This window comes from Leptonychotes weddellii, chromosome 9 (genome assembly GCF_054177405.1).
Source record: "Leptonychotes weddellii isolate Sample4059 chromosome 9, ASM5417740v2, whole genome shotgun sequence".
Taxonomy (NCBI): Eukaryota; Metazoa; Chordata; class Mammalia; order Carnivora; family Phocidae; genus Leptonychotes; species Leptonychotes weddellii.
The window spans coordinates 33,281,336-33,299,002 of record NC_138377.1 but is presented as its reverse complement, the minus strand read 5'-3'; the positions used below and the strand labels follow the sequence as shown (position 1 = coordinate 33,299,002).

The window sequence follows — 17,667 nt, the reverse complement described above, 5'->3', positions numbered from 1 at the left end:
TTTACTTAGACCATTTACCTTGAAATGCATTTTTTAAAAGATTTTTATTTATTTGGGACACCTGGGTGGCTCAGTTGGTTAAGCATCTGCCTTCAGCTCAGGTCATGATCCCAGAGTCCTAGGATCAAGTCCCACATCAGGCTCCGTGCTCAGCAGGGAGCCTGCTTCTCCCTCTCCTTCTGCTCCCCCTGCTTGTGCTCTGTCAAATTTATTTTTTTAGGAGAGGAGAGAGTATGAGTGAGCACACGAGCAGGGGGAGGGACAGAGGTAGAGGAAGCAGCAGACTCCCCGCCAAGCAGGGAGGCCGATGTGTGATTCGATCCCAGGACCCTGGGATCATGACCTGAGCAGAAGGCAGACGTTTAGCTGACTGAGCCGCCCAGGCGCCCTTGAAATGCATTTTTAAAATAAAATGGATTAATGGGTGGATAAAAGATAAATGGATACAAAGGTGATAAATGCAAACATGATAAAATGCTAATGGTGAATATATGGCATTCACTCAGATTCTTTCACTTGGCTGTATGATTAAAGTTTTTCATAATAAAATCTGATGAAGGGGGAACAAAGGCAGAACAATGTGTGTGATCCCATCAGCACAAAATTTTAAGATTTTTAAGAGTATAATTGTGCTGAAACACCATTAAAAGTTTTCCTGAAGACTACAAAAAACCTTTAAAACAAAATACGGGAAATCCACAAAATGGAATATTTCCTAATAAAAAGAAATGAAGCACTGATACATGCTACATGAATGAGCCTTGCAAACATGATGTCAAGTTAAAGAAGCCAGTCACAAAAGACCACATATTGTATGATCCCATCTATAGGAAAAGTACAGAATAGGCAAATCTATTGAGACAACAGGTAGTGGTTGCCTGGGGCTGGGGGGCAGGGACTATGTAGGAATGGAGCGTGATTGCTAATGAGTTTGAGGGGCTTTTTTCTCTTCAGGTGATGAAAGGTTTCTAAAATTAGTAGTAGTGGGAGTGGCTGGGTGATGGACATTGGGGAGGGTATGTGTTGTGGGGAGCGCTGTGTATTATATAAGACTGATGAATTGCAGACCTGTACCCCTGAAACAAAAAATACATTGTATGTTAATAAAAAAATAAAAATAAATACATAAAAATAAAATTAGTGGTAGTGGTTGCATTAACTGTGAACACACTAAAGACACTGACTCACTTTTAAGAGGGCAAATTTTATAGTATGTGAACTATATCTCACCGAAGTTGGGTTTTCCAAAAACGAAAACAAAAACAAAACAAAACAAAAATCTGAGTAGTGATTACCTTAGGGGAGAAGCTAAGGATTTAAGGGTTGACTTTTATTTTATGCCTTTAGAGACTGTCTGAATTATTTTCCATGAGAATATATTGTTTTTCAAACAATAATTTTAAGAGAAAACAATTGACAGTGTAACAGAAATAAAAGAGTGGAATGCAGGGCCCTGTGAAGAAGTGTTAGCCAAGATTAGACTAGGGTATTGGGGGAGAAGCCTGTGGAGACAGGTGCTAAAACAGCTACGTTCATGAGTCAGAGTAAAAAACTAAAGAAGCTGTAGCTGATAATCTCATCTACTCAAGTTAAAGTGGATGGGCTGGGATAAAGAACTTGAAGAGTGATATACGGAAGTCTGGGGTAGCTCCTAGAACAGACAGGGTGGTGAGTGGAAATGCAAGAATGAATGAAATATGGGTCTTTCTTGCAAGAGAGTAAGTTTCAGTCTTTTATGTTATGGGACATAAAACTTGGTATATGTCCTCAGAACAAGGCATCCTACTGATAGAGATCACTGTTCAGAGCAATTTGGAGTCAGAATCTTCCTTCAATCCCTGGTAGTGGTGTGAGCTCATAAAGATTACTTAACATCTCTAAGTCTCAGCTGTCTTATCCTTATCCATAAAATGGGCATAACTTCTACCCCAGGATTGTTGTGAAAACCTAATGATGAATATAAAATTCTTGGCACAATATACGGCATATAGATTTGATAAATGACAGCTATTGTGATTATTCATTCATATTTAAGTCACTACCATAAATAACACTAACATTTATTGCAGGTAATAATTAATTCCAGGTTACCATGTGCCAGGCTTTGTGCTAATTGCTTTATACATATTATCTAAGGTAATACAACAACACTATAAAATAAGTACCATTTTGCCTGCATTTTACAAATGGAACTGAGGCTTAGATCAAGAAACTTTCCAAAGTCACACAGCTGAAAGTTAGCAGAACCCAAATGATCCCAAGGGGCTCTGATTTCCAAGTCCACAGCCTTCATGTTGGGTACTCCAGCCAAAGACATCTTGTCCAAGAGTTTTGGTGATGAGGGGGGCTGTGCCTGACACCCATCCTGGTTCTGAGGTCTTACATCATCTAGTAGCGGCAAAGTCTGGCTCAAATTACGTGATTAATTCAGAGTATGATCTCAGAAGAGGTGAACTAAATTAGAGAATAAAGAAACAGAAAATCTGAACATCAGAGTATAGGCAAGACTATGAACAGAGCCAATCAATAAATACTCGTCCAATCCACCAATAAATGCACATATCTTATAGCAGACTTTTAGATTTGGGGAGCAGCATGGAGCTATGCAACTTAATTTTTTTTAATCTGCCTTTTTAAAAAATAATATAATGAACACCTATCATCAAAAAAATTAAATTTTAATTCCCCCCAGCTATCCCATGGTTTAGTCTCAATTAAAAAAAAAAAATCTAATGTGAACTTGATCTAATAGAAACCAACAGGATACACTATTATATAAAAATCTGGGAAACAGGAATTGGACTGTACATTTACTTTGCCTCCATTATTATATTTATTTACAGGCAGGAGGCAATATTATAGTTAGATATTCCACTGAAATCAACATAGATTTCTTGGAACCCTAAAATTCTTGTTACCAGTTTCTTCTCCTTATAACTTGCCAACAGGGTGATCTTCAGACATTACATGTGGTTACGTTTTGAAATACGAACTTGCTGAATTTACAAGGATTTTTCCCTCCCCAACTCAGTTTAACTGAGCATGAAACATTGACTGATTAAACTCTACTAGTTCCAAATCTGATGTGATTTAATTAGCTGAGATCACACCTCAATCAAATGCTTTAAAGCACTGATTAAAGATGACACTTCTCTTGTCACATCACAGTGAGGTCTATGTCCCCTCCACCTGCATCTGAGCAGACCCTGTGACCGCTTGACCAATGAAATATGATAGAAGTTATGCCATGAAAGTCTCTGGGCCCAGGCCTCCAAGAATTTGCAGTTTCCCCTTCCAGTCTCTCTTAGAACGATCATTCTTAGAACCCAGTTGCCACACTAGGAGGAAGCCCAAGGAAGCCCCATAGGGAGACCCATGTCTTAAGAACTGAGGCCTCTGGCTGAACCCCAAGGCAACAACCAGCACCAACTTGCCAGCCCTGTGAGTGAGCCATGTTGGAAGTGGATTCTCCTGCTCCACTTGATAAACCCAAGTTCACATTTGAAGAGCAGAGACAAGATGTTCTTGCCAAGCCCACCCAAACCGTGTATTTGTGAACAAAACAATTAACTGCTGGGGCCATGCCTCTTAAGTTTTGTAGTAGTTTGTCACACAGACACTGGGCTGCTCCCCAACATGACATCCCCCTAGTCATAAACTGATTTTCTCAAGATGAAAGCCTGAACATACCAACCCCACTGCCTCATAGCAAAGTTGATCAAATCTATTATTCGTATGGTTCAAAAGGCCACGGGGGTCTGAGACAAACAAACAAACAAACAAACAGCCAGGCTCCTGAAAACTCTTCACTGCTTCTTTATTAGGATGCACCCCTAGTACAGAACCTCTCACATGTCTGCGAAAGGGGAAGGTTACAGTTCTCTTTGGGAGCACCTTCATTTTTGTTTCTGTTACCACTTTGAAGAAAGTAAATCATTTTCAAAGAAAGACATTTTTAATTCCAAGTGTTTAAGACCCAGCTTGCATTTTGCTGTTTGAAAAGGAAGTAGCATATTATAGCCAGAGCTGGAAGATTGTTTTGTGGCATTTTAACTTTGATGTGGATCAGAAGTCTTCACTGTCTGGTTGAACCAGTCCATAATTTTCATATGCAACTTTTCATATCAAAAAATGTATCATTTTTACCTCTACCCACAAACAGATGCTGTTTTAAACACACACACACGCACACGTACACACACACACACAATTAAATTTAAAACCAATATGAACCACAACATTTCTAACAGGGAAAATAAACTTTTGCTGCCCTCTCCTGCTAAAACAATGAAATACTAAAATACAAAGAGATTTATGAAGCTAAAGCGAAATTCTCAAACCAAAAGCAATGGATATGTCATTCTCATTATACCTCGATCAAAAATCAGACAACAACCAGAAAATGTATTGGTAATATTTATATTTGAAAGTTCCCCATTGATACATGAGGTCTGGATTACAACTTATTTACAGTAAGTGATTTCAAAAAAAAAAAGCCAAGTCAGGGAAGGGAAGGAAGGAGAGGGTAGGGTGGGAGGGAGGGGAGAAGAAGGGAGGGGAAAAAAAGAGGGTGGGAAGGAGGCAGGGAAGAAAAGGAAACCTATATTCATAGACATCATCAAATGGGATGTTTATTTCCAAGAGCTACTACTGCTGCTGTCGTGCACAAGAAGCAGCACAAATTAACATTCCACTAGATCAAAATTTGCTCAACTTTCTCTCAAGATGCACAATCCTTTTAGATTTTCAAAATTAAATACCGAGAAATATAAAACGCATTGCCAATATGCCTACTACAAAAATCCTTTGTGGGTCATTCCTTAACTTCACTCAGAGAAGCAGCCGAGCCAGAATATAAAAATAAAAATATCGATGTGCAAATAAAACACCACTGATCATGTCTGGTGCCACCTTTTGCTACAGGTGACAAAACTCTGTGATAAGGTTGGTTATAGCATCAAAAGAAGAGAATCTCTTCATTTCCTGGGCCAGCTCAGTGCACCTAATTAAAGGGGAAGAACAAAACGAGAGGAAAAAAAACAACAACAACACAAAAAACTCTTAACACTTAAAAATGCCAGTAACGTCCATACATCTTCCCTTTCCCACCCCACCCCGATCCCCACAAAAAAATAAAAAAGCTTTTAAAGCTCTAAATATACTTTTTTTTTTTCTTTCCATAGTGTGATTGAGCCTAGGGCTATACATTTAAGTATAGCAGGTGCAATTACAAGCAATTCCTGGCTCTGCACCCTGGACTGCCCCACGCATAGAAGGAGGTACAAAATAAATTAAACCCTTCCATTTAGGCAAGCAAGCCCAAGATGAAGGAGCAATAACCCTGCTTGTGAGTATCCAGCGGCATCGAGGGTATTATTTATTTCTTACTTTTTTTATTTTTTATTTTATTTTATAAAAAACAGATGTCAGGGAGAGCAAAATATAATAAAATTTAAAGAACAAAAACGAGACACTGATGGGAAACAACTGGGGACACTTGCACAATGAGAAAAGGAATGCATGCTTGATTCAAAGTATGAGATGGGTCAATTCACTCACATGGTTGTTCTGGGCCCACAACCCAGGCCCCAGCATCATTCTAAACCACAGGGTTTGGTTTGGTTTGGTTTGGTTCTTCCAAAGACACTCTTTATCCTACCCCTGAAACCAATATGGTAGGGATGAGGTTGGAGTGATCATCACTCACTAACTACAATATTTGCTATTTAAAAAATATATTTATATATAGTTCTGGAAATTAGGAAGCGAACAAAACATAACACGAAGATGCATTTGTCACAATGAACTCAAGTTGCGGCAACAGCAGAAATGGGGGAGAGGACAGAGGGGGGGGGGCTGCTGTAAATGCAGCAAGTACAGCCTTAACTATGTCACATAGTGCAACAGTCAGATTACCTCAGTTACTCTGCGTCACCGGACACAACATGACAGATGTCACATTGTCACTTTCGGTTAAAAAAGGAAAGACAGTGTTTCTTCTCAGAAGTTGCCCTATACATTTTAGACATATATTTGCAATTGCTTCTGTAAATACGTCTGAAGTTTGGCTTTGTTCTTCTCAGTTTGGAATGATCAACATACAGAATTAACATCAAGGGTATCTGTGCAGTCCTCACCGTAACTCGGAGCGCAGGGAAAGGCGCAAAACGGGGTCCTCGTCTTTCTCATTTCAAATGACTGCATTTCATTTTAATGGGCAGAGATCGTTCATAAACCTGCGATTTTAATGTCTTCTATCTAAAAAGATGAATTGATGGCAAACGTAAGTTTATACTGTCCAAAACAAATGTAGTGCAGAGTCAAAGCTAACAGGCTCAAAGCAAAAGGGCTAAGGAGATGATTTGTTACAAATTTATTTTTTGTCTTTAGTGTTTGAACTTGCACCTTTGCTCCAGCACTTTTAAAGTAAGTGGTTTCATTTTGGCAGCCTCCGCTGGCTTTACATTGAATCCCCATTAATGTTCTTGAAAAAAAAAATCTCTTCATTCCATTAAACCATGTTGTGTTGGGTGTTGCATATGACTCTTTTACTGCTGTTTCTTTTTCAGAATTAACATAGCCAAGTTTTGTTTCTGTTTTACAAAGTTACTGAGATGACAATATCCAACTGTGACCTGATAATCCTGAAACACTTAGTAGGGGAGAAAGGTCAGCGGCTTTTTTTTTCCTTTTTCTTGGAAACAATAAAACTGCATATTCTACTTTATATTTAAGTGGAAGGAAGAGAATATACAAGTCCATATTGATACTATATTTCTATTAAAAGCAACGACAGTTCATATGTTCATGTTTGCTACTATCACAATTCAGTACATGAACACAGAATCAGCTCTATGCCACGAATATTGCTGGAGGGGATGGTTTAGGATTATCAACTCACTGCTGCCACGTCCATAACAAGCAAAAGCATCCTGAAAATAAGTTCCAAAACACATATCTTGCAGTACATAATAATGCCACCGCATCAAGTAAGTACATACTGGACACAAATTTCATCGGCATTTTATCTCCCGGAGATGTAAGATTCCTCTTTTAAATACAAAGCAGAGAGCCAATAAGATATACCTATAATACAGCCCTAAATTTTGTTTTGTTTTTCATTTTTTTCTTAAACAATTTGGTCACAATGCACCTTTGATATAAAAGCATTTTTAAACTTTATTATTAATACTCAGGACATTAGGGATTTCCAGATTCTTTTCAGTAGCATTTGTAGAACCACTTTTGGTAACAAATACAGTAGTTAGGAATATGCATCCAATTCAGAATGCATAGTAATGTTTATCCTGAATCCTTTCTGGCTAAAAACAGGGCTGGCGCTGTGATGAGATATAGAACGAGAATCTACAAAAAACACTGTAGTATGTTTGTTTTTTCCCAGAGGTTACATCCTCTTTTGCTGGAATACTTTATAAATACATATTAAAAAGTAAGGCAACAACTCCAAACAGTCCAAGCTGTTTGCTCAACTCTCTTCCCAATTAGATTCGCAATCCTGGTGATCAATTTCATGGTTGTACTGTTTAGTGTTTGTCTTTCTTATTACAAAATGGTCCAAAAGGATGTTTTCTGACATTTCTCGAACATCTCTGGTATGTGTGTTCAATGATGTATGCAACTAATACTGGTCAGCTACTGAAGCCTCTGATGTCCCAGTGCCTGTTTTCAAAGGATTCAAGACATTGATTTGGATTCGCCATAAACTGATGGAGGAATCCAAAATTCCCTTCCCTACTATGTTTATCACCGCTTCTCTTTTACTCCTAATTTTAAAACTAAAGGAGTACCAGGGCTACCTGGTTACTGGAAAGATGTTCACTCCAGTCAGCAAAACTTTTATCAGGGGCCTGTACAATTCCTGGCCCCATTCCACATGGACATTCAACTCATGAAGATGTGCAAAAGGAAAAGATGTTAAGTTACAGTCAAGTTATCCAGAGGAGGATGTTATACAAACTTATAAGGAAATGACAGTCTTTTTTTTTTTCTTCCGTTACTATAAATACATTTAACAGCTTAGCAGAAAGACAAGCTAAATTTAAGATTGTTCACATTTGAAAATTGTTTCATACTCTCTGCTAAGGATAAATAAGGAACTCCTGATAACAGAATTTTAACACGGCAATTTCATCAACAGATCTTTGAAGACTGCTTTTTGCTTTTTAAAGAGGGTTAGAACAATGATTATGTTTGCAAAGTTCTGAGAAGTCCATCTACTGTCCAAACTTTGGATTGAAGTCCTTATTTTTTTTTTCCTTTACTTAGAGACAGGTATATACAGTGCTGTTGTAATAATGAAACAGATGTGAAATCTACTGCAAAGTTGCACAATACAGAAAACTGCTGCTCCATCTTCTACTACATAAATGTGTGACCCCACAGGTTAGTGACGCTGCTGTAATTATTTCTGTTAAGTTGGAATTATGCCGTCACGTCTAAGCCCCCTCTTTAATTCCAGATCCTCCAGTTTTTTCCACAGTTCTTCACGCTCTTTTTCTTTCTTTTTCTCACTGCGGGTAGAAAACGGAATATAAGGTAAACAACTAGGAAAGTCTGAAAAGACTACCTAACAATAACTGCCCCTTTGACATACTTCTCCCCCATGCAGGTTTTACAAGTAGTCTTTGGAAAGTTTGGCATTAAGCTTGTGGGTGTTTTCTCTTTTCAGTTCTTCTCTTGTTTTTTTTTTTTCCCCCTTGATATGTACATGCACGGAAAAGTAGCATTAATGTACTAAGCAAGAGATGACAAGCCTATTTTAATATTTCACATTAATATTCCTTTATACTTAGCTTAATAATGAAAGTTAACTTCAAAACAAAAATGGGGATCATTTCCATGTATCGATTATCCTAAAGACCCAAAGATACATTAAGTGATTTTTACGTGGGCTCTAGTTAAAATTTAATTTTCCCTTTGCCTCCACAAATAGTTTCTCAAAAGGAAATGCTAGAGATTATACTAATGCAGACAAAGTAGTAGGTCAAGAAAATGTACTTCCCCTTTAGTATTATCTACTTCCCCTATACTAAGTATATTAAACTCTTTAGCAGAATCTTGTTCTTACTAGTATTAATAACCCACAAAATCTAAGTTATTAACTTATTTTATATCTATATATACAACCAAATTAAATGTGGTTTTTTTGTGATTTCAGTTTTAATGATCTGGAAAGAACTTTGTTGACATGATTATGAATCAAATTTTTAATGTTCCAAGCCTTCAAAATTCGGCTCAGTATCAGGCTGACTAGTAATTTCCAGATTTTCAGATTTCGCTGTTTGGTAAATTTGACTATAAAACTGGGTGTCCAAAATGGGGTTAACAAATTTTATTTGTCAAGGACATTTTAGATCATCATATTTTTATAAGGATGTTAATTTTAACATCAACCAGGTATAGAAAGTATAAAATAGAGGAATATATGACTATACTGTAAATTAAGTCAATTCCCATTTATTAAAAATAATCCACTGCTGCCCCTAGCTTTCTCATACTGGGATGAACCAGTAAACAACAGACTCAGATAATATTTGTGAATCCATAAATTCAGGTAATTCCTGAAAATGGGGGTTCTGCCATCTCAGGCATGGGGAATATGGTCTTTATGCTACTTCACCCAGCAAGGATTTAACTTCAGTTACAATACAATGTTTACTCAGGGAAATGCACATAGGTTAAGTGAAACTTGTATTTAATTCCAATGCCTCATATTTTTTAATATCACCAATTTTTTAAAAAAATTATTCGATACCTATACCAACACAAATTAATTCATCCCCCCTCCTGAAAAATATCTCTAGAAATACCTAATTTTATATTCTCATTCCACTAGTCTTGAGAAAATATTTAATTATGCAATATATTAATTAATATTATCATGTCATAATTAATATTTTGGCAATTTAGGCCTTGTATACTGGAACTAGTTTCAGCTATCTCGAATACAATTGGCACAATACGAATTTTAAAGGGCATAACAATTTTTGAAATGGTTATCTACTGGGTAATTTTGACCCTGAAAAATTGTATTTACAGAGCAATAGGGACAAAATTAGATGATCCTCCAGTCATTATGAATTCCAGATTCTTAACTGTAAGCTGTTTGGTAAATTAATCATTTTTGGTTTCTCAGTAAAGTATAGGAATAATATTAGGTCTAAATAAACGTTATCATAGAACACTGATAACCTTTTCATTTGGACAGAAAAGAAGGTGGTAAGCAAGGGCTTAGAAACTTTCTTCAACTAGAACACAGGTTAAACACATGTTAGGTTCATACTGCCCCAATCTGAAGTTTAAATTAAGTGCTGACATCATTAAAACACTCCTCATCTTGCTACTAAAGCATTTCGTTCACATCTCTGATCAAGAATTTTATGGCATTCAATACAATTTATTGAATTGTGGGGCTTTTCTTCCAGATGAACTTTATGCTGAGTTATTATACATCTTTTATACTGACAACTTTATCTTCAAAAATTCTAAATATTTCTGAAATAGTTACTACTGTCCCATTCTTTCCTCCTTTTCTCTCTCCCTATAGGTGGGAATTTTAAAGCTTTAACCACACTGTCATGGCTGTCATGCTAGGGATAGGGATACTGTCAATTCTCTTCCAATTTCAATTTCACATAGCACGAATGTTGGCATATGTATCTAACAGTGCTAGCTATTTATTCCACTCACCATTTTCAGATTTGTACAAAAATTTGATCTGCACTGAAACACTTCAATTTGGTGCCATCCAGAAGTGAACTCCTCCAGGTAGCTCTTCTCTAACAGCACCAAATAGATCTCTCTTTTCTCTTTTCCTAGTCCCACATCCAGGGAGAAGCCAATGTTTCCATCTATTCAGCACAATCTTCCATTACTCATTTGACAAAATACTACCCTTACTTTAAAAAAATCCTTCTCTCATTAAGAAAGTCCGCTCACGATAAGTCACTCTAATACACCAGATCTTTGGAATCAACTTTGCTGTGTCTATTCTTGGACCCCTTGGTCAATAGGTATCTTTTCCAAGAATTTCGTCTATTTAGCTTAAATGATAGATGATCAGAAAACAGTTTTACTACCTAAATTCAATAAATATTAATTAATTTAATTCAATTTGACTATTTTAGAAATAAGGTCTTCATTTCTCTTAATGGGATTCTACAGATTTTTATTTAATCCTTATTCACGTAGGATAATAATCATGGGTTTTCAGTTGCTATAAAAAGAAAGGACAACACACTCTATAATGGTACGCCACAGTATGAGAATGTGCCCTTTATTTCCTCTACTTAAATAACATTTTTAAAGACTTGAAGTTTAACACAAGGAAGGTTACAAATGTAATGATTTACAACAACTGTAAATACTTAAATTAAAAGTTCTTTAAATTACAAGTATGGCACAACATATCCCATAACTGATATTTACTCCAATATTATATAAAATATCCCAGCCTCTTCTGTCTATAGTTGCCATATTCCATAATTAAGTTGCTCTTCAATATAACCACATCCTGGTAATTTCTATAAAAAATCACTGTGATAGTCCTTTACCCCACCACCAAATCTTCCCCTCATTGTTCTTTTTATCAGTAAAATTCAAGTAACCCATGCAAAATCAAGCAAAGCAAAGAAGCAAGGGAACCACAGATAGCTTTGTTCAGGAGGTTCAGCAAGGTCTTGGGTATGAACACTCGTACACATCCCCGGGATCTTCTAAAATGCATGGTTTTATAATACTGAAAGCTGACATTTGCTTCTGGATCCAAGCCAAACCAGAAGCCCAAGTACTGACAAGCTCTCTAGACTTTCCTTAAGTTCACCAAGTATCTCAATCCCATGGTCTGAATATTTGTGTCCCGTCCCGCCCAAAAATCTTATGTTGAGATCCTCACCCTCATGGGTGAAGGGCTCAGTAGCTGCACCTTTGGGAGATGATTAGGTCATAAGGCTGGGGCCCTCAAGAATGGCATTAGTGACCTTAAGAGATCCTACAGAGATTCCCTGTCCTTTTCTATTGTGTGAGGACACGGTGAGAAGGTGACGGCTAGGAATCAGAAATAGGTTCCTTATCCAACCATGCTGGCGCCACGACCTTAGCTTTCCTGCCTCCAGAACTCAAGAGATATAAATTTATGTTGGTTATAAGCTACCCATAGCTTGGTGGTATTTTGTTTTTAGCAGCCCAAATGGACCAAGACAACATCTTTTGGAAAGTTGGACATGTTAAACGAGAAATAACAAAGTTCAGAAATCATGTAAATGAAATCAAGAAAGACTTTACTAAGCCATAAGCGTTTATGTAAAAAGAGCTCAACTGGTTTTAACTACTTTTTGGTCTCAAACATTTTAAGATTTGTATAATACCAGACTTTGCACGTCCATGTTCTTTTCACTGTCCTTTAAATCCCAATGAACTTGTGTTCTAGAACAGTTAAGTAAGTTCGGGGCCAAAGAGCTCAACAAAAATGGTGCCTCATCTCTCCTGCTGCTGGAGTGAAGTACACAAGATCTGCCCAATTCCAGTTCAAATAAGTTCAGAATGGGAGTGAACCCAGATGGCAAACTACCCAACAGTCCCCTTCAAGGGGTCTGAAATATGAGTTACATGCCAGGCCCTTAACCCTGAGGCAAAAGAGAAACATTATTGAAGGGAAGGAGGAAAGCAGCCTTTCTTAAAACGATACTTTGTTACCTAGTGGCATGCTATTAAAGACACAGCTAACGAGCATGCAAAAATGAACATATAAATAAATAAAACTGTGCTGCTTATGATTTCGGGTGCAATTAGGCAACTGCAGTAAAGAGCAAGGAAAGAACTCAACAGTTTTTATGCACAGCTGACAAAAAAGCTTTAAAAAGTTACCGCTGACGATCTGACTTGTATGTGGCTGTCAGCTCATCAAACATGGTGCTGTTCATTTCCATAAACGCCTTCAACACGTTGTACACCAGCGCCACGATAGCCCTGGGAAGCGCAGAGACAAGAGAACGTGTTGGTTAGTCTTACGTGATGGGAGCTGCGTGGAGAGAGCGAGAGCACAACCTGTGTCTGGATGAGTTCTTTGTATTGCTGCATCTCCAGCCCTTCTTAGTTAAAACTAGAAAGGACCTACAGTTCATTTCCACATCAAGAGAGTTCCATTCTTTACTCTTCTGGGCAAGATATCTTTCTGAGGGGTTGGGAGGATTAGAAAAAGAAAAATCTAATTTTGCCCTTCTAATTATTGGTAACCAGCATAGACTTGCTGTGGGCACTCGTTAACTTCATTTAATAAAAAGACAAGTCTAGGGGCGCCTGGGTGGCTCAGATGGTTAAGCATCTGAGTTCGGCTCAGGTCATGATCCCAGGGTCCTGGGATCGAGCCCCACATGGGGCTCCTGGCTCAGCGAGGAGCCTGCTTCTCCCTCTCCCTGCTCATGCTTTTTCTCTCTCTCTCTAGCTCTGTGTCTCAAATGAATAAATAAAATCTTTTTAAAAAAAAAAAAAAAGACAAGTATAAAAATAAAGCCACTTCACCCTAAAAAGGAGCACCTGTGCTAGGACTAACCTTAGAGACTTGAATTTGCACAGAATGTTATATTTATTTATTTATTTATTTAGAGGGGGGGAGAGAGAGAGGTGGGGGGTGGGGGGCAAAGGGAGAGAATCTTAAGCAGGCTCTACGCCCAGCACGAAAACTGACGCAGGGCTCGATCTCACAACTCTGAGATCATGACCTGAGCCAAAGTCAAGAGTTGGATGCTTACCGGACTAAGCCACCCAGGCGCCCCCAGAATTTTATTTTTAAAGTGATAATATACATAATTCATCAAAATCAAAAGCTGTTCTCATGGAAACAAATAATATGTATATTATTTATATTCAAAGATATGATACCACACCCCTGTAAGTTGGGTAGTTTAATATGAGTTAAGTTTCTAGTTGTGATTTGTTTCAGTCCATTCACTCCTGCTAAGTCTCCTTGCTGACCCAACACATACTCTGGTAAGGTGACTGGCAAGCTAGTGACGGCTGCTATTAGCTGTGGAACAGCTAAATGGCCAAAATGGCAGCACATCTTTATCAAGAGGAAGAATAAGCTCTTGACAATATGAGGACTGTGCCCATGACAGGCTTGGTATCTTCAGACTAGACTCTAAATAGCATTGCCCTTTGCAAAAATGTACGTTACCACTGTTTTGCAACAGATCTGCTACCAATACTGCTGAAGAAGGCATTGGTAAGTTAGGCCACAGGTTAAACAAACCATGGGTTTAATGTTTCCAAAACATAAGTGTACTTGCTGTGTCGCTTCTGCCCTGTGCCCATTAAAAGGAAAACTTCAGCTCTCTTCTGCTGAGGTGAATGACCTTCTCATGTACAATGGGCAGGGATGGAGAAGGGCCACATACAGCACATTGAGGCGTGACAGACACTCGCCAGAACCACTCTCTAGGTCCTCAAGAGACTACCGGCATGATGAGACTTCACTATTCCCCAGTTCTTTATTTTTACAAGTTTTAGTAACAAAATTTGGCAATTTGAAAAAATGAGAAATGTGGTATTTTACAGTTGCATGCAAACTTCAAAATACATACTATGAATAGACTTAATTACATCTACTAATATCTAATACCACACTAAATTTTCTTTCTATTCCACAGAGAAACATGTTAAAGCCATTCAAATGCAGAATGCTTTAACTTTCATAGGACTAGATGTTAAACATCTCCTTTCAAGATTTTAAACTTGTTTTTTCCTAGAGAACATGAACAATGACTGAGTTGGTTTTTAAGAAATGGATCATGCTAAAATGCAAATCAATTCAAACACTTTCTGCTTTATGACTTCTTGGTGTTTCCTTATCTTCCACTGGTGAAGGTTCATGTGGGCTGTACTCTCCTTTTAAACCCCATCTTCCAGCATCCTCCCCAAAAGACCGGGTACTTTAGCCCTCCCAAAATCACAGGTTTCAGAATCTGACAGGTGATTTTTACATTTTGGGGCCTTTTAATGTGAAGAAGAGACCCACACTACCAAAGGGCCTCCCTCATCCCAACCACCTGCTGAATTCCTGTAGACTCAGTTTGAGCATCACCACCTCGTCAATATCCGTAAACCCCTCCTCTTGCTCCAGAGCATCCCCAAAATCGTTCTGCTACATTCACAGACAAATCAGGAACCCCTCAAGTAAGCGGTATTTTAATATAATAGCATTTTAAAAAACACTGTTTTGTAAAATATCTGTTTATTTGTGAGTCTCCGTAATCCGGTCAGTAAATTTCTAAAAGACGGGCATTGTCATGTACCTGTCTTCATCAACAGGCACAGCATCCGACACATAGCAAGCATTCAAGACATTTTATTAAGCAAAAGAGAAGAAGGGAGGGAGGGAGGGAAGGGGAAGGGAGGGAGAGAAGAGGGGAGAGGGGAGAAACTGAAAACCTACGGATTCCAATGTTCTTTTGAAATCCTATAAAGACTGGAAAACATGATGGGAAGGATGACATTAGAGTTTTCTTCTATCAAACTCATGATGTATTCATTATTCCAATAATACAGTGCCCTTTCTGCCACCTTTGGAAAAAAAGAAAAAGAAAATATTAAGAGAGAGAAAAAGATAAAACAAATTAAAATCTCTCCAAACAAAAATACTTTAAGACTATTTTTATATCATTCAATCAAATGTGAAATTAAATATTAATCACACTTTACATTTTTATGGATTTCAATTTCAGAAAGTTCCAAAGTGCTTCATCAATTTGGGGAAGGAAAAAAGTTTTCCTGCCTATTTCTTTATGTTTTCCTTTAATGCTGCCCATTTTTCATCAGATTCCACATTTTCCCCACCCAGCCCCCAAACTCCAAACACCTTTCTCAGATGCACACTGCTGTCCCTGTATCTTTAACCCTCTTCTGGCTCACTTCTTTCATCCCAAACACTTCAACCTAACCGGAGGGCCCAGCACACAGCTGGTATTCGGGCAACAGCTGCTGAGAAAAACCCAGCTGCTCATCTCTGCAGAACACTCCCATTTGCTGAGCACGTCCTCTGGCCAGCCGCTGGGCCTACTGCAGAGAGAATGTGCCGTCCTTACCGCCATCCGGGACTAGGTACCATTGGGTTCACTGGACAGATGAAGACACTGAGGCTCAGAGAGACTAATACCCTCACAAGGTCACATTGCTAGTAAATGGTGAAAGCTGGGACTCAAGTCTAGTGACCAGACTCTTTCCAAAGTTTATTTCCGGTCCCTCCCTTGTTGAACTGGGTAAGCTGGGAGCGAGTCACTCAGTTTCTGGACTTAGAGACACCGACTGTACACACACTTGCTTGCTATCTCTGATCCCTTTTTCTCTGACCACCGTGCTATCCAACTGACTCTATGAATTCAAAGGAAGGCCTCAAAAAAATAACCTAAACAATCTAAAAAGTAATCAAACCAAAAATCTCAAAAAAGCTAAAATATCTTAAAAGGGTAGTGTTTAGAAGGGAAAAAGAAAAAAGAGTGGCTTCTTTCATTCATCCAGATTAAGAAATTACATTCTAATTTGATAAATTAAACTTAAATTTAATAATTTAATTTAATGACATGGTACAAGATGTACCCACCAACAGACTCTGAGAAATTAAGCCTTTCCATTATTCAACTTATTACATTATTCAACTTGCTTCAAAAAAAAAAAAAAAATCCTGGGACTCATGAGGCACTAGACCCTGAGAGTACAAAGCAAACAATCATTATTGAATGTTTACTCTATTCAGGCACTGTGCTAAGTGTTTCACATATATATTACCTCATGTAATCCTCACAACCAACACACAGCATCTGTACCATTATTTCCATTTTGCAAATGAGGAAAATGAGGCCAGAGTAGGTAAGTCATTGCCTCGAGGCCACATGATTAGAAAGTGGCAGACTCCAAAGTCACTGCTTTTAACTTCTCTACTCTGTTATCCCTTTGGAGCTTGTGTGCCTGTGGGGAAAGGGACATCTATGAGCCTATCCGAGGTAAACTGTGACAGATGGAGAAACAAAGCGCCGGAGGAAAGAGCGGCATGGACGATCTGGATGACCTGGGGGAGAGGAGGAGCTGCAGGAAGGTAACACAGGAGGGCAGCACCGAAACCGGCTTTGAAGGATGAAGCAAAGGAGGAAAAGGCACCCAGGCGGAGGGAATGACAGGAAAGGGGGACAGAGGTGCCCCCATGGGCCGGAAACCATGCAGCACGTGGTACGGCCGAGGCAGGTAGAGCCCAAAGAAAAAGAGGGACAAGCGGAGGAATGGGGGTGACGTTGTTCTGAAACTTACAACGGAAAGGAGGAAGTTTTAAAGAGACCCCAGGAGGATGCTGGTAAAGGAGGAGAAATCTAGGATTTTCCTACATGCAATTAGGAGTCTAATGTTTACTTGCTACTTAACGCCAACAAGTATTTTAATCAATGTATCTGTTGCTATGCAAAATCACTTACAGAGAGTAAGTCAGTATCCAGCAAAGCCCCTTAAAGAGGAAAGGCGCTGCTTATGCAAAGTAAAAATTAGCATGTCTAACACTAGGAGAGAATCATTACTTTCCTGGGACCCACCATCCCCTTGCACATTGGCATGGTCTGTTTGGCGCCCTCTGACCCCGATGCCACACCGGGGGGGGGGGGGGGGGGC

At 38.5% G+C, this 17,667-nt stretch overlaps 1 protein-coding gene across 5 annotated transcripts in view; it reads right to left on the bottom strand.

Moving 5' to 3' along the window:
• Window positions 1-3,793: 3,793 nt before the first annotated feature.
• PPP2R5E (protein phosphatase 2 regulatory subunit B'epsilon) overlaps window positions 3,794-17,667 on the bottom strand; it is a 147,485-nt gene continuing 133,611 nt past the window's right edge. For 2 of the 5 annotated variants that reach the window (XM_081830417.1, XM_081830416.1), the window contains exons 12-15: window positions 15,452-15,579; window positions 12,886-12,987; window positions 10,711-10,871; window positions 3,794-8,531 (exon numbers count right to left, since the gene is read on the bottom strand). In XM_081830417.1, the coding sequence (XP_081686543.1) occupies window positions 10,754-10,871; window positions 12,886-12,987; window positions 15,452-15,579 (348 nt within the window). In that variant the 3' untranslated portion in view covers window positions 3,794-8,531; window positions 10,711-10,753. Of the gene's footprint in view, window positions 8,532-10,710; window positions 10,872-12,881; window positions 12,988-15,451; window positions 15,580-17,667 lie in introns of those variants that run through there. The other 3 variants (XM_081830414.1, XM_006745235.3, XM_081830418.1) reach the window with 3 other exon arrangements.